The sequence below is a fragment of the Sminthopsis crassicaudata genome, chromosome 5 (genome assembly GCF_048593235.1).
Source record: "Sminthopsis crassicaudata isolate SCR6 chromosome 5, ASM4859323v1, whole genome shotgun sequence".
Lineage (NCBI taxonomy): Eukaryota > Metazoa > Chordata > Mammalia > Dasyuromorphia > Dasyuridae > Sminthopsis > Sminthopsis crassicaudata.
The window spans coordinates 31889162-31909843 of record NC_133621.1 but is presented as its reverse complement, the minus strand read 5'-3'; the positions used below and the strand labels follow the sequence as shown (position 1 = coordinate 31909843).

Below are 20682 nucleotides of genomic sequence, written 5' to 3'. Positions count from 1 at the left end.
ATGAGTTGGAGAAAAAAAAACCGGCAAAGTAGTCTACAGTTTTGGTCAAGAAAGACCCAAATGAACTCACAAAGATTCAGGGATGACTGAAATGATTGAACGAATACAACAATATTTGTTGGCAAGGTTGAGGGACTTATGCAGAGTCACAGAGCCAGCATTAGAGACAGAAATTGAATGTAAGACTTCCTAGCTTTGAAGTGAATTCTCTATCCACTATGCCAGGCTAAAAGCACATTCTCTTTATTCCCTGGAAGGGGCTTCAAATTCTAAGCCAAACATTACATTTTTGGAAATTGAGTCCTAGAAAGGTAAAGGTGCCTGTTAAAGATCATACAGCTAAGTAGTAAGAGAAGTTACCCAGTATGCTTAATTCCTAAATCAAGACTATTTCTACTCTCCTACTGTGCCTCCACCATGGTGAAAAGAGAATTGATTTAAAGTTAAGGTTTGTGTCTAAATCTCAATTATTCTTCTTATTATTTGTGTGATCTTAAGAATGTCATTTATCTTTCTTGGCTCCATGTACTTTTCATGAAATAAAAAACTGGTCACTTCTAATATCCTTTGCAGCTCTAACAATCCATATTTCTGCATCCTGAGCTTTTCTTCAAGTCTATCTTACTTAAAATGCAGTGATCTCAATGGTGCTTTGGTGAATTTCAGCTAGGTATACTGTCACCGACAATCCAAGACCCCCAACTCTTCCTCTAGACTTTTAACAGTTCAAAGTTGCAGTGCTGTAGGGATGTAGTGCTCCCAAGATTAAGGCAAGAAGGCCTAGAATTGGGAAATCCTGGACCAGTGAAATCATATGCTATCAACACAGATCTCTCTCTGTTCTGTAACCTGTAATCAGAGAGAGTTGCTTGGAAACCAAGAGTTTTAATGACTTTTTATAGTCACCCAACCAGTAAATGTCAAACTTGAATTCAGTTCTTCTTGACTTTGAAGCCAATGTGCTAACCACTCTACTGCCCATGACTCTCCACTTTGAATATGAGAAATTGAAATTTGCCAAATGTTCATTTATCATCTACTTATATAAGTTGAATGACAACACTATTTCTGCCCTTAATAAGTTTATAGTTTAGTTGGATAAGGTGCAATGCAGTTGGACAGAAAATACAAATCTGCAAGAAAGCATAACATAAAGAAGTAATGAAGGTGAAGGGGGAGTCAAGAAAAAATGATAGAAGAAATGTGAGTTATAAGAGACTATGATCAATAGCAGAATCAAGAAAATTCTCATGAAGTTGGTAATATTCTCAAGGAAGCTTTCAATAATGGGGACCTTTTAAGGGAGTGTAGAATTTCAGAGGTCAAGGGCAAGAGGCCCTAGTGAAAGGGAACAAGATGGGCAGAGTGGACAAAAGAATGGAAGTAAGAAAGTGTGAGAGGATGTATAAGAGATGGTGAGCAATTCAGTTTGAGAGGAATACAGAATACAGAGATAAAACTGAAAAAAAAAGATGGCACCAAATTATGTGGAGTGTTATGTTTGGTACAAATTACCAGGCTTTTCTCCAGTTTGTTCTATGAACAAGGTACTATGCTAGGTGTTGGCGATTTCAAGCCAAAGTGGAAAAAAGATAATTCTTTCCCTCGAAAAACTGACATTATGCTATGGGGCTTGAGGGAAACAGGCTATATTAACTTAGTAAATAAAGGCAATATAATTTGAGGGGAGAATGAGCTAATAAACCAATAATCTGAGTAGCATCTGAGATGATCCTTGAAGGAAGCTAAGGACTCTAAAACACAGAGGTGAGGCATGTAGGGAATAGTCATCAAAGATGGAAGGTGGGAGATGGAAGATTGAGTAGGGAAAACCCCCCCACAAACTTTAGATAGGCTATTTGGCAAGAATGTAGAGTGTCTGGTAAAGGTGAATTTAAACTTACTTTAGAAGGTAATAGAGAACTTGCAAAATATATCATAGGGGAATAACATGATCAGAACTCTTCATAAGAAGTTAAATCTGGCAATATTATGAAGCATGAATGAAATAGGAAAAAATAAAAACAGGAAGACTTATTGGGAAGTTAATCCAGTAATATGAATGGGCAATAATGGTAGTCCCAGTGGATAGAGAGGAAGGAATGATGTAGAGATAAAATTCAAAAGAGCTAACAACTGACTGGATATGAACTATGAGATAGAGGAAAAAAAGATAGCCCCCAAAAAGTAAACACAGAAGCAGTGTGTTACCACACACAGTAGTGATCAAGTCAAGATGGGAGGGCAGTTTTGGAGGAAATACACTGAGTCCAGTGGTAGGTCCACTGAGTTTAAAATGCTGGTATATCATCTAAGTCTATAGTCTTAAAAATAAATGAATATATACCCTTTCCCTGTCCTGCTGCTCAAGGAGCCGGCCGCCACCATGAATGACACCGTAACCATCAGAACCAGGAAGTTCATGACAAACAGACTTCTTCAGCGAAAACAGATGGTTATAGATGTCCTTCATCCTGGAAAGGCCACAGTGCCCAAGACTGAAATTCGAGAAAAACTGGCCAAGATGTACAAGACAACTCCAGACGTCATTTTTGTCTTTGGGTTCAGAACCCATTTTGGTGGTGGCAAAACAACAGGCTTTGGCATGATTTATGATTCCCTTGACTATGCAAAGAAAAATGAGCCAAAACACAGACTTGCAAGGCATGGCTTGTATGAGAAGAAAAAGACATCCAGAAAGCAGCGAAAGGAACGCAAGAACAGAATGAAGAAAGTCAGGGGTACTGCAAAGGCAAATGTCGGTGCTGGCAAAAAGAAGGACTAAAAGGAACTATGGATGATGTTTATTCGAGGCCGATAATGTTTTCATCAGCATAAATAAACTATAAAAAAACTTAAAAAAAAATAAATGAATATTAAAACCATAGAAATGAATGAGAATGACAATGAAGGTAATGGGGAAAAAAAGAATAGTGCTGACAGTTCTTCCTTGATCTTGAGATGATCTTGAAAAGATAAGAAGGCTGGTAAGGAAACAGAGGAGGAGTAGCCATGGAGGTAGGTGGAGAGACCAGAGAATGTGCCATCTCTGAAATCAAGGGAGAGGATCTCTAGGATGAAGGCATGATCAATGCTAGCAGATGTCATAGAGTCAAAGAGAATGGGGAATCAAAAATAACCTTGAGCTTTTAGGAGGATGTAGATGGAATCTACTTTGCGAGAAGTGGAGGAATTGGGTATATTTAATGTTTTCAAGGTCTTAGGAAGTAATGGAGCAGAAGATAAGGTACAAAGGTCAAGGACAGATTCTTTTAGGTTTGGTGAGATCTGTAAATGTTGCCAGGCAGTTGGGAAATTGAACTTTCTCTTCCTTATTTTTTTATTGCTACAGTTTTAGTTATCTATTTACCTGGCATTTTTTAGTACCTTCTAAAATGAAAGTATTTAATACCTGACAATCTAAACTCTTTACATTATGTATGTGTGTATACAAGCACACACATAAGTATGTGTGTAAGCATACATATATATTTGTGTGTGTATTTTGTTCATGCACTCATATGTGTGAATTATTATAGTGTACATCCATATGTATATCGTATTGACACATTATATATGTAGGAAATCATAAAAATCTTAAAACTTTTATATACTTTAAGATTTAATAATTTACGGTACTAAGACTTTTAGGATATTCTGCAGAGAAGGAACAAGCTCTAATTTTTGTGTGTACATATAATTGACATATATACAATTGTGTGTTTGAATATATACCATGCTCACATCATGCGTGTTTATAATATACGTATGTGTGTGTATATATATGTATATATATACATATACATATATATATATTATACATATGTGTGTATGTGTTTGTAGATGTGTATTCTTACATACATGGATGTATTTCTGGCACCCTATGACCTTACAATTAACTCTTTCTGGTAATGAAAGAATAATAATAAAAAAAGATTTGACCTAATAGGGGCAAGTGAGTTAACAAAAAATAACAAATCACTAAAATGTCCTCTGTAACCAGAATGGTTTGAATCACTTTCGTTAAATGACTAACTTTCTCTAAAGAGAGCAGATTATACACAGAGAGTAACTGACTCATACACACACTTTTTAGCCCCAAGTTATGAGTGGAAAAAAAGGATGCTTGCAGAGTTCCTTAAATGGTTTGAATGGTGCTCTTGCAACCACGTGCATTCAGGTCACTTAACCTCTCTGAGCTTTGGACGTACATGAAATAGATGCTTCACAGAGTTTTCGAGAAAGTCAAAGAAGTCTCTCTCTCTCTTTTTTTTTTTTTTAATTCAGTCATTTTTAGTCTTATCTGACTCTTTGTCTGTTTATTTCAGTTCAAAGATTACAGTGGTTTTCTGCTTTCTTCTTTAGCTCATTTTACAGTTGAGGAAACTAAAGCAAATAGGGTGATGTGATTTCTCCAGGGTCACACAGCTAGTAAATGTCTGAGGTCAGATTTGAACTCAGAAAGATGAGTCTGTCTGGCACTGAATGCATTGTGCACGTAGCATATCTTAAAGGGCTTTTTAAGTATTTCTTATTATTATATCGGGAGGCCCACTAAAATGTTATTAGTCAAAATAGTTTTAAAAAATGAACAGCTCAACATTGAATGCAGGCCCAGAAATCAATAACCCTTGGATTTGTGACTTCTGTGATGGAAGCTTCTGGTTGGCCGCTGGGAATGCTGGGAGCAGATTAATTCCTGTGTAATGATGGCCAACAGTAAATTGTGTTGTTTTTCACTTGTTTGTTTGTTGGGTAACCATTACTTTTAGAACTCTTAAAGTGACACCTGGGAAACCTCCCTTTGCATTCTTTTATTTATTTGGCCATAAAATAATTCCCAGTTTTCTTAATGTGCGACAGAAACAATTTGAGGTCATGATTTGCTAATGTATTCAGCTTCACTGCCTCCTTTCACAAATAAATTGTATGACTTCTACTAGAGCAGAGGGTAGAGAAGAGATATTTTTCCCTCCAAATCAGTTTTTGTATTTTCATTCAAGGGGGATAGTCATTCATTCATTCACTCATTCAACAAGCATTTATTTAGCACACAGCATATAAAAAGCATTGTGCTAGACAATAATAACATGAAAAATTGCACTGTCCTTATCTTCAGAGCCATAACTGAGATGGGAACAAATAAGCATTTTCCCTAGGGTACTGAAATTTAGAAGACAATGACGGCAGATGATTGATGCAAGTGGATAGAATACTGGGTTTATAGTCAAGCAGACCTGAATTCAAATTTGACCCCATTGTCTGGCTGTGTGATCCTGAGTAAGTCACCTAATCTGTGTTTACTCCAATTTCATCTTCTCTAAAATGGGAATCTTAATAGAATCCACATTTCAGAATTACAAGAATCAACTAAAATGATTATTTCTAAAGAATTTAGAGCAATGTTTGGCACATAGTTGATGTTTAATAATGCTTTTTCCCATCCCTTCCCTCCCCAACTGATTTTTTTTATAGAAGTAAACAAGGGTTCTTAGTAAAAATAGAAAATTATTTCCTTGCTCTATACCCACAGTGGTTTATTTCTAGTCTGATCCTGCCTTCATTTCTCTATTTCACGCAATGTTTTGCGATTCACAGGTTCTCCAACCAAAATATCCATTTTTTTGTATATTCTTTCCAGTTTCTACTATCTTTCTATTCTCCAGATGAATTTGTCTTAACAAGTTTATTTGAGGGTGCAGTTTTTGTGCAGCTGGTTCCTTGCATACAGATTGCAAGTTATGTTTTAGTTTTCTGTTAATGATTCAACCAAAAAGTATTTATTAAGCACCTACTATGTTGGAAACACTGTTAAGTGTTGGAGCTTAAAGTTAAAACAAAAATAGTTCCTACCCTTAAGAAGCTAACATATGAAAGAAAGATAAACATAGAAATAAATATATACACACACGATTTATACAGAATAGAAAAAGGCAAGTTCAGAGGAGAATACTTAAGAAATTTACAATTTTTTTTAGAGTATACAATGGTATATACAGAAATAAGTATAATAGAAAGTAGAATGTCATATAGGCAAAGGAGAGACCCAGGTAAAAAGCTTTGGAAACATTTGAGGAAGGAGAGAGCACTTTCATCTGGGAAACCAGGAATGGCTTCATGGAGGAGGTGTCTTAAAAAAATTACAATATCTGGCACACAGAAGGCACTTGATGAATGGGTTATTCATGGTTTTAGTGTTTAAAAAGGAGCCTGTGGCGAGTTTGGCCAAAAGAAGCGTTCCCCAAATATTTGTATTTTATATAAGAGTTACAGCTAGCATTTACATAGTGCCTTAAAGTTTGCAGGATACTTTAACATAGATTATTTTATTCAGTCTTCATAAGAAGCCTTGGATGTGGGATGATATAATCCATAGTCTAGATCTGCTGGCATTTTTCTAACTATTTATGTATATCATGATGCTAGTGATACTACCACTGGGCCTATTCCTTCAGTACTTAATGGACTATGTAAGGAAGGGGAAATAAATGGCCCTTGCAAAGAGGAAATTTGAATGAGCAGCTGAAACAGACCAAGTACATTCAGAAGACATCCAAGTTAGTAACGATACACTCTTAAATCCGGGAATTTAGGGATTATCTTTCAGAAATTCCGAAGCGGAAGATTAACTTTCTACTCTTCTTATATTCTATTCCCCAACACATATTCTTCAACCCAGTGGCATTAGCCCCCCCTGCCTGTTCCACAAACAAGATGTTCCATCTCTTGGTTCCAGGCATTTTTTAATTGTCCCTCATAATTGGAATGCTCTCTCCTCTGCTCTTCAGGGTAGTCTTGGGGGAAAAAAAGATACAGATCTCAACAGGTAGATGCTGGGAGATGATGAAAAAAGCAGACAAGACTGGAGAACTAAAAGCAGTTCAATTTGGTTGGATCACAGAGTATCTTGGGAAGATCCTTCTTGTGATAGGAATCAGGTTGGAGATAGATTGTAGAAGGCCTTAAATGTCAGGGGAAGAATCTTGTATTGTATTTCATAAGCAATGGAAGGGGCATGGAAGCTTTCTGAGCTTCAGATTTGTGAATTAAGCAGAATGATATTTGCCCAGTTAGAGTGCTAAATTAAGAGACCAGATGAGAACTGATGAAGAACTGACATAGGATAATGAGGGTAGAGGGAGAAATAAAAGGACTTTCTACCTGTGGGAGGCAAAGGAAAAGGGGAAAAAAGATAACTCCAATATCCATTCCAGATGATTCAGCTGTCTCTAGATTCCTTTTAGGTCTCACAGTTTATGAATCTATGGATCTCAGATGGTGAGACAGAGGGAAAATGTCTAATGAGACTGTAAAGACGGGTTAGAATCAGGTGGTATAGGGTTTCAGAGACTAACAGAGAAATTTATATTTTGTCTTCGGAGAAATAGGAAACCTTAGAGTTTGATGAGCATCCCATGATCCTTAAGTTTAAAGAAAATTAATAAATCAACCCAAACCCTAAATTAATTGCCAGTAGTGCCTGGAATGTTACAATAATCCACATGAGCAGGAATGGGGACTTTATCTAAGCTTTTTATGAACTTTTTAAAAGCTCTTACTGTCTGCTAAGCATTGTGTCAAGAATAAAAACACAAAATAGAATCAGTTTCTGAAGTGAAAGAGCTTACATTTCACTGAGAGAGAAATACATGCATTCTTGTATACACAGATGCAAAACACATATTATATAGATATGCAGACATACATGCACCTATGTACATACTTATGGGTGAGGCAGCTGGGTAGTAAAATGGCCTCGAGCACTGGAATTGCAGTCAGAAAGGCCCGAATTTAAATCTAACCTCAGGAACATATTAGCTGCCTAGCACTGGTAAGTCACTTAGTTGTGACTCAATTTCTTCAATTGTAAAATGAGGATAACTCCCAGGATTGTTGTGGGGATAAAATGAGAGGCACTTAGCACAGTGCCTGATACACAGTAGATGCTAAATAAATGTTTTCATTATCCCCATGGCATGTTAGACATTTAAAAAAGTGAATACAAATTATTTTTGTGAATGATTTCACTTGGAGTTGGGAGGATTAGGAAGGTTTTGCTCAGATGAGTCTTCAACTTCTCAGACAATGGGGGTGTGTGATTGGGAAGGGTTTGAGCCCCTCAAATAGCTTTGTATAGGCAACATTTTCCTTCCCTCTGCTTAATTTCATTCCCTTGGGACCCTCTTCCTGCCATACCTGATAGGAAAAATGGACTGATTGTGAGCTTGAGACACTGGAAGTCTGGATTTGTATATGACATATAAAAGCATCAGGCATTGTTTTTTTCAGTGTTAATTATGGATGAATAACAATGCTGATCATATCATTAAGCTGATATTGTGGCAAATTGGGGAAAAAATTGAGTTCAAGTTTTGCCCTTGATATATACTATCTGTGTTATCATGAACAATTCAATTAATCTCTCAGTGCTGGAGAAAACTCTCTAAAGTCTAGAAATTATAAATGAGTTACTGATTTGTGGTCTTTAACAGGATTTCCAAGAGCTACCACATCAATGAAATCATAGGCTCCATTCTTTCCTCTGTATATGTGTACATATTAATAATCATTTATATAGAGTTGTAAGGCTTCCAAAGCAATCTGCTACCATTATATTACCTGTTCCCCATGTTCAGATAAGTTTCTCTGGTTTCATATTCTTGCCTACTTTATGGTCATGACTTTATTCCCCTTAAGGCAACATTTTCCCAAATCTGTTGACCAAGGTTATCGGAGAAACCTCTTCTGAAAAGTCTCTGTGGGGAGTAAGAGTTATCTGATCTTTATTAGCACAGAGAACGTGAAGAGGCTTGTATTTCATTTGGTAAAATGGATCTTACATGCTCTAAAATGGTTTTCTTTTTATTTGAAGGGAGATTTGCATAGTTCCTAAATTATGGCCTCTAATCTTTCCAGTTGATTCCACAGGAGAACTATCACATGGCCTTTAAGGTGGATGGAATTACCCATTTTTATATCCTCATCTTGTGGTGGCTCCAGACACTTCAGATAAATGTTCCTGGAGCCTGTTCCATGGAGCAGCCATCTGACACAGTCCCCTTCTCTCCCTCCTCCTTCCCCCCATTCCATCTCTTACCCCCCCCATTCTGTCAACTACAGCTGTCTTCAAGATTATTTATGTGACACATTTTAGATCTGACTTCTGGAGTCTCCCCTTCATGGAGACAAACTTTCCCAGTGACCCTTTATCTGATTTCCTTCTTTTCCATTCATTCAGTCAGTGAATAAGCATTTTTTAAAAAGCACCTACTATGTATAAATCACTGGTTGTCCTACACTCAACATCTCCCTCTCCCCATACGCCTAGGAGGCTCTCTGACCTAATTAGACCCACATTCACCTTTTTTAATAATTTAGTTTAATAAGAATTTAGCAAAAACTTACTATGCCAGTCACTGTGCTTGGCACTGAGGCAACAAACAGAAAGAAATGAAAGATTACCTGCTCTCAAGAGCTACATTCTCCCATAATTTGGGGGAGGGCCAAAAAAAGTTTTTGTAAGAGCTGATACTTAAGCTAAGTAATAAAGGGAACTATATAGTCTAATAGTTTTGTGAGGCAGAAGAGGAAATATTCTAGGCATTGGGTGGGGGTGAGAGGGGGAATGGCCTGCGCAAAGGGAAAAAGATTTCTATTGATTTTATTCCATCCAGCAAGTTCTCTGAACTTTTAAAGTGTGCAGTAGCTAAAAACATATAATTTCACCAAAAAACATCCTTTAAGGGGCAGCTAGGTAGTGCAGTGGATGGAGCACCAGCCCTAAAGTCAGGAGGACCTGAATTCAAATCTAGTCTCAGACACTTACTAGCTGTATGACCCTGGGCAAGTCACTTAACCGCAAATGCCTCCGGGGGGAAAAAATCATTTAAGGAGCTTGAATTCCATAGAATCTCACTTTTATTCCTCAGTATCATGTGACTATGATCTTGGAATCAAAAGCCTGTGGCAAGGGAACATAAGCTCTGAGCCTAACCAGGTCACAAGCATTTTGAGAATGGGCAAGATGAACATCTGCTGTTTGAGGACCAACCTGATTATATTCAGAGACAAGTAGATTTCAGGGTGCTGATTTTCTTTCTAATTATTTTTTCCATCACCACCCTTAATGGCAATCTACTAAAGCATATGGGGATGGTGATCTTTGCTAGTGGAAGGAGAATCTAAATGGCAAAATCACAGACCTTTGGAGCAAGTGAGCTGGAGACCCCCCAGATGTGAACACATGGTGCAATGAAAAGAATTCTGAATTTGAAATCAGAAGGATCGGGTTGGAATTCAGTCTCTTTTGCTTACTACATGTTGGAATTTGGACAAGTCATTTCACTTTTTTGGGAATCAATTTCTTTATCTGCTAAAGGGGAGAATTGGATTAGATCAGGATTTCTTAAATCTTGCGAGTGCTTTTCACCTGAGAAAATTTTGTGACCCTGACTATATAATTATACAAAATAGGTACATAAATCAAACACTTACTAATGACAAATCATAATTCATATGGGATTGCAATCAATAGTTTAGAAAGTTTTGGCCTAGATCATGGGACCATCCACTTAGAATTGGAAGCAATTAAATCTATGTCCCTTATTTTGTAGATGAAGTTTAGGTAAGTTTAGTGACTTATTCATGATCACACAACTAGTATCTGTGGAAGAATTTGAACCAAGATCAGCCTGACTCCCCATCTACTACAATATACAACCTTTAAGGTCTCCTACATCTCAAATCCATCATCCTATTTTAATTCTTTCCCTCTGACCTTCTAAGATCCTTTGAATAGTTTTTTCCAGTCTTTCCAAAACACCTGCCTCCCACTAATTTTCTTTTCAGTTCTAAAAGAAAATCACGTCTCTCAGTATCCAATTCTGTAAAATGGGGACAATAATGCTTTTTTCATTCCCTGACTCACAGGGTTGAATTGAGGAAAGCATTTTGACAACTCTAAAGCACTACAGGAAAGAAAGTTGTTATTAGCATCCACCCTGTGTCCACTTTTCTTTTGTTACCCAGGGAATAGAAACAAATTACATCTGCAGGAAAAAAAGTGTTGAGAAAAGGAAAGGAATTATTATTTTAACATTTGCTCATCGACTAAGGGCTGGTTGAGTGATGATAAAGAGAACAAAATGGAGTTGTATGTATATGTATGTGTATGTGCGTATTTAAAGCTGGAACTATTCACTTCAGACAAAGGCTAAAAATAACATCAATAATAATAACAATAATAATAGTAATAACAACAATAATAAACAGCGCTCTCTCTTTCAAAAGGCCTGAATGGCATTAGTGGCCTAAGGCTATTATAGCTTTGACAAGAGCTACCCCCTGATGGGGATATATTCCGGGAAGAATGTATAAAAGCACACCACCCATGAATGCCCTATGAGTGGGCTGCTCAACAGAACATATCACCCCCCAAATGTTTTTTGTTGTTCTTCAGAAGGAGCGGTTGGAGATCTGTCAATGGAATAGCTTTCTGGAGGGGCCCTCAGGATGGGAATGCATCTCTTCAAATGCTTTTACTGTAGAGCAGTCACACATAATGAAGTCAGTAATTTCTCCTGCCTGTAGCCTCGCATTAGCCTGTGATATAGTGCTTTTTAGGCTGATAAAAAAAATAATAAACTACCACAGAACTTTAGAAAAATGGTTACACCTTATTAAATTATTTGAAATCTCCTGAGTTGCATCTCCTTTTATGGCTCTAAATTGACTTACCTGTTAACTTAGAATGTTCAGATTTCTCTCAAATATTATTTTACTTAAGACAAAGTAGCATCTGGAGAGGCCCAGGAAATGAAGGAGCAGTGGAGAAACTCACCATTTCCTGCCTTAAAAACCTTTCCTACAATTAGTAGTCAGTAATCTCAGAAATATTTGCTGGAGCTGGAGTGACACTCCCATTCCATCATGTCCTTTTCTAGCTGACTTTTCTATTTGTCTTTTCTTTCCATTTCAAGCTTTTGAGTACTGGCCTAATAGCTGGAATTTAATCTTTTAATGACTCAATTGATGAACAATCCATGTGATCCATTGGTAACTACCTGATATCAATAAGGTTTGATAACCTTCCTCACTCCTCCTTCTCATATTGAATGGTTACTCTGTGGAGTATTGGTAAGGAGACATAAGTCAACAGATATGAACAGGCACTTTTTCAGATGAAGAAATTAAAACTATTTCTAATGATATGGGAAAAAATATTCTAAATCAGGATTGATCAGAGAATTGTAAATTAAGACAACTCTGAGATACGACTACACACTTCTAAGATTGGCTAAGATGACAGGAAAAGATAATGATGAATATTGGAGGAGATGTGGGAAAATGGGACACTGATACATTATTAGTGGTACTGTGAATGGATCCAACCATTCTGGAGAGCGAGTTGTAGCTATGCCCAAAGAGCTATTAAACTGTGCATATACTTTGATCCAGCAGTATTTCTACTGGATCTTAAAGAGATCTTAAAGGAGGGACAGGGACCCACATGTGCAAAAATGCTTGTGGCAGCCCTTTTTGTAGTGATGAGAAATTGGAAACTGAGTTGGAGAATGGCTGAATAAGTTATGGTATATGAATGTTATGGAATATTATTGTTCTATAAGAAATGATCAGCAGGATGATTTCAGAGAGGCCTGGAGAGACTTATATGAACTGATGCTAAATGAAATGAACAGAACCAGATCATTGTACACAGCAACAAGATTATGTGATGATCAATTCTGATGACCTTGGTTCTTTTCAACAATGGAGTGATTTAGGGCCAATTCCAATAGATTTGTGAAGGAGACAGTCATTTTCATCCAGGGAGAGAACTATGGAGACTGAATGTGGATCACAACATAATTTTTTATTTTTTATTTTTCACTTTTTTGTTGTTTGCGTGGGTTTTTTTTCTCATTTTTTCCCCTTTTTGATCTGATTTTTCTTGTGCAACATGATAGTTGTGGAAATATGTGTAGAAGAATTTCACATATTTAACACATATTGGATTATTTGCTGTCATGGAGAGAAAGATAGGGTAAGGGAAGGAGAAAATTTTGAAACACAAGGTTTTGTAAGGATGAATGTTGACAACTATCCTTGTATGTCTTTTGAAAATTAAAAGCTATTGTTAAAAAAAAAAAGGGACATAAGTGAGACTCCTGCAGGATGGCCGGCAAGTATGGAAGAGAGGATCCACATTGATTAAAACATGGCTCTGTTGTTTTATTCTTGATGAAATGTTGGATTGGCTTGATCCTATTCTTGTGAATCCCCTTTTGATGGATGGCTCTTGGGAACAGGAAAAGGGAGTGGAAAGAAATCACAGGGAATATATCTCAAAGGGACAAAAAACTATAAGGTTCTTAAGATTGGAAGGGACCTTGGGCTATCACCTGGTTCCTTTCTCCTTCAGGCAGTATAATAAATAAGACTTTTTTTTTTTTTTTTAAAGATGTCTATATGGGCAGTCAAGTGTCACAATAGTCACGATCTGGAGTCAAGGAGACCAGCCAATCTTAGACACTTAATAGCTGTGTGATCCTGGACAAGTCATTTAGTTTTTTCCCTCATTTTCCTCATATGTAAAATGAACTGGGAAAGGAAACAGTAAAGCATGCCAGTATCTTTGTTGAGAAAATCCCAAATAGGGTTATGAAGAGTAGGTCACAACTGAAACACCATACAACAACAAAGTTGTTATTTAAAATGTGGGATCTATTACCAATCAACTCCAGATAGTTAACCTCTTAGAATCTTCCTTAAGAACAAGAAACAGCAACAACAAAAATAGACTTTTAGTGTTTAACAAGTGTGGAAAGTGGAAAAAATAAGAAAAATATTCTATAGTTTGATATTTTGGATTCCAGTTCTATACAACCAAACTTACTTTTGGACAATTCCTATGTTACATATATGAAAAGGATTAGGTTTATTGTTATTATATGACTATTTAAAATGAAAGTAGATTAGAATAGGAGATTCTGAATTATTATTTCCTTTTATTTGACTGATTGCTGACATAGACTCTCTAATTTATAAATAGGTTATGTTCCAAAAGTTCATGTGTAAGTTAGCTGTTTGGAAGTTGGAATGAATTTTTCCAGAAAGGAATAATGCCATCAGTGGTGATTAAATTCCAAATCTAACCCACAAGATTCTATTTGATCCACATTGTACTTGAAATATGATGCATTTGCAATGGAAAATAGTAGAAAAAATTGCTTCTTTAATACAAGTAACTAAACAAGACAGCTGGAAAAAACAACAATAATCAACAGTAACTAAGCAGTGCCGCCCATTGCTCTTTCTGGAATGCAAATGTTTAAAATAAAAGCAGATTGAGAGAAGTCTAAACTTGTGTAGAGTCTGGAGGGGACTTCAGGATTCTTTAGAATTTTAGAAAGACTTACTAGTTACCTATTTTGTGTAAAGTGTTATATACTTTTATCCTTCTAAGTCATAATTGTCATAGTTTTGTGGGATTTTTTGCTTCATGAATAGAATGAAATATTCTTTGAAAAGAGAAAGAAGTGGATCCTTGGAAGAGAGGTAAAGAAGGAAGATAAAGAAGATGCATGTTAAAAAGAGATTGCCTTGTTAAAAATAATTTACCTGTGAAAAAAGAAAAAAAAAAGGTAAAGGGATAAATATAAGGTAGACATGGTGCCTATGAAAAGGAGAAGAATAGAGGTGGTGAGAAAGACAATCTGATCAGATAGTTTCCCAATCTGCCACTGGATAGAACTGTTAATTTAGGACAGCTTGGTTGCTGTACAGAGTAGGTTGAAATTGAGGATTATGAGTGGAATAATTGTGTAGCTTCTACATGGATAACACTATGCAAGATGTTTTTTGTATATTCAAGGAAGTTGAAGTAGACTATATATAAATGAAAAATGCACGAATTTTTTAAAATTAATTTTTCAAGGTCTTCATCTTAACATTGTTTTTGCTTTTTGATGGTCTGCCTGAAGATGAATGTTGATTCAGAAATGGTTATTGTGTCAATAACCAGTAATTTCCTGTGTTATCTATTAGGAATAGGGTTTTTGCATATTTATAGTGCTTTCTACTCATTATATTCAACACCTCTCAAATTTTCTTTTCTTAAAGAAAGAAAGTATTCAAGATATATAGGTGTGAAACATCTGAATAATCAGAAATCTTTTGACTCTTGCAATCCTTAATCCTGAGATATGGTTTAGCCAAAAGGAATGAAATTCTGGATACTTGCCTGATTTTGTTCAACTATAAGAAGCAGGTAGTAGCAATCAGCAAAGGAAGACTCATTAGTTGAGAGGTGTGGTTGTTTGGATTCAACCATTCAATGTCTTAGTTCAGTCTTCATTCTCTTCCCTTGCTGATGAATTTTTTAAAAAATCCATTCAATGGGAGGGAGTATGTACAGTGGTACATACTAGATATGGTGTACATTCATGTCATCATAGCATAATAAAATAAGGCACAAAAACGTCTTTAAGTGTATACATTTTTTTGCTTGTAGTTTAAGAAACCAAAGAAAGAATGTGTGTATGTATGCATACACACACACACACACACACACACACATATATATATATACACACACAAATACACATACACATGTGCATATATACTATATATAAAAACATGCATACATAGAAATATGCATACATATACATATATGTGTATACACACACAATGTTCATGGAAGGCTGTGTACTTATTGCTCCTTTTAAATCTAACCAGCCCCGTTCCAATCTATGGGCATTACCTAGGAGTTTTAGGGATCTGATTCAAGTGACTAGACTCAGCCCTCTTCCTCGTGCTGTATCAAGAAGGAAATGCTCATCTACAGGGTTATTATTATCTAAGCATCTGGGATTATATTGATATTCCTGATGCTTTCCTGTTCCATCCACATTTTTCTTTTATACCAGTAAACACAGAGGATATAGGTGCTTATGGATCTTTTCGTCCTACCCAGTAGACAGTGGGAAAAATTCCCTTGGTCCCCTCTCTCTGCCAATAAACATCCCACTAATCCTATTGCCCCTTCTGAGGAGGAGGGGGCCACAGAGTGAGGGGGAAAGTTGTTTACCTTTGCCCCATTACTAACTTTGCCTAGAAGTCATCAAGCATCACCATATATATTGATTATATTTGAATGATATTGTCAAATTCATAGAATCATGGAAAGAACCAAAGAAACAATTTAGCGCAACCTTTTCATTTTATAGCTGAGATCTAGAGAGGTTAATAAATAACCAAAGGTCACACAAGTAGTAAGTGACAAAAAGCGGGATTCAAACCCACATCTTCTCCCCAAATCTAAGAGTATCCATTGTACCAAACTTCTTTTGAAGTTCTTTGTTGAATATTTCTATCTCTTTATTCCCTAAAACTAATGTTGGTCCACAAGCCATAATTTCAGAGAAACCTTCCTTCAGTTTTGTTGGGCTCCACTATCTATTTCAATTTCCCTGAGAAGTCTGTTTTCTCTATTGTTCCATCAGGCTTTTAACCTTGCCATGGAGGAACCTATCATGCTGAACTTTTTGCCTCATTAAAATGTCCATATGTGGCTATTGGAGAAGCCAGGCTCATAGAATAATGGACTTTTTGAGTTTAAGGCAGACAACTTTTTGTGTAGTGTAAGAATTTGAGGACATTTGAAATTAATTTGTCCAAGGGCATAATAGCTGGCATGGCTGCAGACAGGATTTTGCCATAGATTTCCTGCTTCTAGATCTCTTACATCTACTCCATATCCTTTTGCCTCATTGTGTTCTCATTTAACTAACTTCTCTTTTTCCCTGAATGATTTCTGAATCTCATTCTGGTATCAGGGTTTACTTTTTACTTATTATTCTCAGAGATCCTTGGATCCATTCTTTCTTGAAGTCCCTCTGCTCTTTCCCTAATTAGTTATTAAAGAACGAGGATATATTTACATGAAATAACAAAGAGCAAAATAAGAATCAAGAGAGCATATAAGATCAGAAATATTGCCTCAACAACATATTTGAGTGATTAAGTCATTTTGATTATTATCAATATCCAAATTAAGTATAAGGGACCTATGAAGGAAAACTCTATCTGCATCCAGAGAAAGAACTGATAAATCAAAGTATAGAATTATTTTACACACGCATGTGCGTACACACACAAACACATGCATACACACATATGTATCTATATTTTTTCTTCCTTCCCCCCATCCTAGAGATGGTGACTATTAGACACATGCACATACTTTCATATAAATACATATATTTATATATACTCAGCACATATGTATATATATCATATAGGTGTCTATATGTATACACACATGTCTATATGTACAGACACACAAATGTATAGATACAACCATGTATAGGATGGGGGGGGAGAGAGGGAAAAAATACATAATAGCTTTATTATATATTAAAAGGGAATGCCAAGTTGTTCATCATAGATCTGTAGTTCCATGTACAATCATTTTTTCCCTCCTATTCTACTGTGTTATGGAAATTCTTGCTTTATTTCTTAAGTTCAGAATAAAACAAAATCTAAACAAATAAAAATAATTAACGATAGGGTTTCACTGGATTTTGAACTGGAAGATCTCTAAAAGAACTTGAAGGACAGAATTTCTTTCTCAACTAATCACAGGTAACTAGTAATAAATTAGGATTCAAATACAGATTTTTTTTTTCGGTTCCAAATCCCACACCTTTCCCCCTCCCCTATGATTGCCTCTTCAGCACAAAGGCCCATAGGATACAATAGGACCTAACCTGACTACACCAAAGAAACAGCAAGAAAGTTAACAAATTAGATGCTGTGATTCCAGGTGCATGAAAATCAGAAATCAAAGAGTGGGAAGAAATAGCAGCTGAAAAAAAGGTGTGGTTTCTTTATGAGAAGATAAGTCTTTATGTTATATTACCAGTACAACTAGATCTTGCTATAGGAGAAAAGGAAAATAAAAGCCACTGGAAATATTTTGGATTTCTATTTCCTGCCCCTGAACTATATGTATTTGAAAAGGTTTGTGGGATTATTTCACATAGGACAGCGAGAAAGGACTTTAGCTGTTATTTCATCCATCCCATCCTCTCTCACTCCAATTTATAGACTAGAAAAAAACCCAGAGACCTGAAGTGATTTGTCTGAGACACACAGGCAGTCTGGAGAAGAGCCAGTGTTCCAATCCCTGTCTTCTGAGCACCCATTCATTGCTCCTTTCACTACACCATATTGCCTCCACAAGAGAATTTCAGCTAAAAAGAGAACAAAAACAATTTCAAGAGAGAGAAAAATAGATCACCAGCTACCTGGAATGAGTAAGCTAGCACATGGGCTCACTGAATTTAGCTCTGAGCTTCCTGGCAGCCGCAGCACATTGGATGGTACAGTTCTCACTATTCAATAATTGGAGTCATACAAGTTCATCTCAAGAGACAAACTTTTTCCTGGTGGGTTCAGTTGCACATGCTGATGTTCTGTAGGCTCTCTCTTCATTATCACTAATAATAGAAGTAGGGTGGGATAGTGGGAAGAACCCTGTATAAGGGGTGAAGATTGAGAGCTCAACTCTGCCAATAGCTTTGGATCTTGGCCAAGCCACTCTGGGCCTTAATTTCCTCAATCTGTAAATGAGAATAGCAATATTTGCACCGCCTACTCCTTCATAGAGTTATATGAAAAGCACTTTATAATTCTTTCTTAAGCATCATATAAATGTGGGTTGTGATTATTGTTAATAATAAATGTTATTTAATTCACTTACAGATATTGATTAAGTATCTAATGTGTGTAAGATGCTGTACTACATACTGTGGATGCAAAGCTATGTAAGGCACCTAGTTTTCAATTAACTTGCATTCTAATGAGGCATAAGGCATGGACACAATTATAACACAAGGAACAATGAGATAAGCCTGAAAGTCTAGGGAAAAGCCTTGGTGAAACTCAACAATTAAGAGAGCATTTTCTGCTAGGGGAGGAGGTTCAGGGTCAGGGACTTCTAATGAGAAAGTTGGGTCCTGAAAGAAAGAATCGCTTTTCATCTGGTGAAATGAAATAAAGAGTGGGTATGAAAGGAAGGAAGGAGAGGGAAGAAGAAAGATGGGAAGGGAAGGAAAGGGAAAGGGAAAGCAAAAGAGAATGAAAAGGGAAAAGAAAAGGAAAGGGAAACAGAAAGGGAAAGAGAAAGAGAAAGAAAAGGGAAAGGGAAAGAAATGGGAAAGGGAAAGCAAAAGAGAATGAAAAGGGAAAGGGAAAGGGAAAGGGAAAGAAAAGGGAAAGGGAAAGAAATGGGAAAGGGAAAGCAAAAGAGAATGAAAAGGGAAAGGGAAAGAAAAGGGAAAGAGAAAGGGGAAAAAAAGGGAAAGGAAAAGGGAAAAGACCTTTTTTATTTAAGAGGTAGAGGAAACTAAGGAGCCATAGAAATAACCAAAGAAGAACTAGACAAACAGATGGAGGATGGGATGTGACTATGTCACTGACTACATGTATGATTGCATTAGTATAAGAAACAATTGCAACAACCATACAGTATCTCTTTCAAAATGTCTTGATACTTTTTCCCAGTAGATTCTCCACACTTTGACAGAGCTCATAAAAGCACTTGAGAAAGCCAGAACATGGGTATGTTGCCTGATTTTTGTAAGTTTCCGCAACCTCCCTTGGGACTAAAGAATTTTTAAAATTGTATGAATTTGGGACTATGACAAGTCTTTTTTTTAAATTTTTTATTATATATATTTTTTTATAATATTATCCCTTGTATTCATTTTTCCAAATTATCCCCCCCTCCCTCTATTCCCTCCCCCCGATGACAGGCAATCCCATACATTTTACATGTGTTACAATATAGTCTAGGTACAATACATGTGTGTGAATATCATTTTCTTGTTGCACAATAAACATTAGAATCCAAAGGTACATGCAACCTGGGAAGACAGATATTAGTGCTAACAATTTACATTCCCCTCCCAGTGTTTCTTCTCTGGGTGTAGTTACCTCTGTCCATCATTGATCAACTGGAAGTGAGTTGGTTTTTCTTTATGTTGAAGATTTCCACTTCCATCAGAATACATCCTCATACAGTATTGTTGTTGAAGTGTACAGTGATCTTCTGGTTCTGCTCATTTCACTCAGCATCAGTTGATGTAAGTCTCTCCAGGCCTCTCTGTATTCCTCCTGCTGGTCATTTCTTACCGAGCAATAATATTCCATAACCTTCATATACCATAATTTACCCAACCATTCTCCAACTGATGGACATCCATTCATCTTCCAGTTTCTAGCTATAACAAAAAGAGCTGCCACAAACATTTTGGCACATATATGTCTCTTTCCGCTCTTTAGTATTTCTTTGGGATATAATCCCAGTAGTAGCGCTGCTGGGTCAAAGGGTATGCACAGTTTGATAACTTTTTGGGCATAATTCCAGATTGCTCTCCAGAATGGCTGGATTCTTTCGCAACTCCACCAGCAATGTATCAGTGTCCCAGTTTCCCCACATCCCCTCCAACATTCATCATTATTTGTTCCTGTCATCTTAGCCAATCTGACAGGTGTGTAGTGGTGTCTCAGAGTTGTCTTAATTTGCATTTCTCTGATCAGTAGTGATTTGGAACACTCTTTCATGTGAGTGGATATAGTTTCAATTTCTTCCTCTGAGAATTGTCTGTTCATATCCTT

At 36.5% G+C, this 20682-nt stretch overlaps 1 protein-coding gene across 1 annotated transcript; it reads left to right on the top strand.

Annotated features, from left to right (window-relative positions):
• Positions 1 to 2352: 2352 nt before the first annotated feature.
• On the top strand, positions 2353 to 2870 carry LOC141543739 (small ribosomal subunit protein eS24). The gene has a single exon (XM_074269446.1). It carries the CDS (start codon positions 2387 to 2389, stop codon positions 2783 to 2785), a length of 399 nt encoding a protein of 132 aa, XP_074125547.1. The 5' UTR covers positions 2353 to 2386; the 3' UTR covers positions 2786 to 2870.
• Positions 2871 to 20682: the final 17812 nt, after the last annotated feature.

Coding starts and splice junctions, on each gene's coding strand:
- LOC141543739 (XM_074269446.1), top strand. CDS start 2,387: ATGAATGACACCGTAACCATCAGAACCAGGAAGTTCATGACAAACAGA.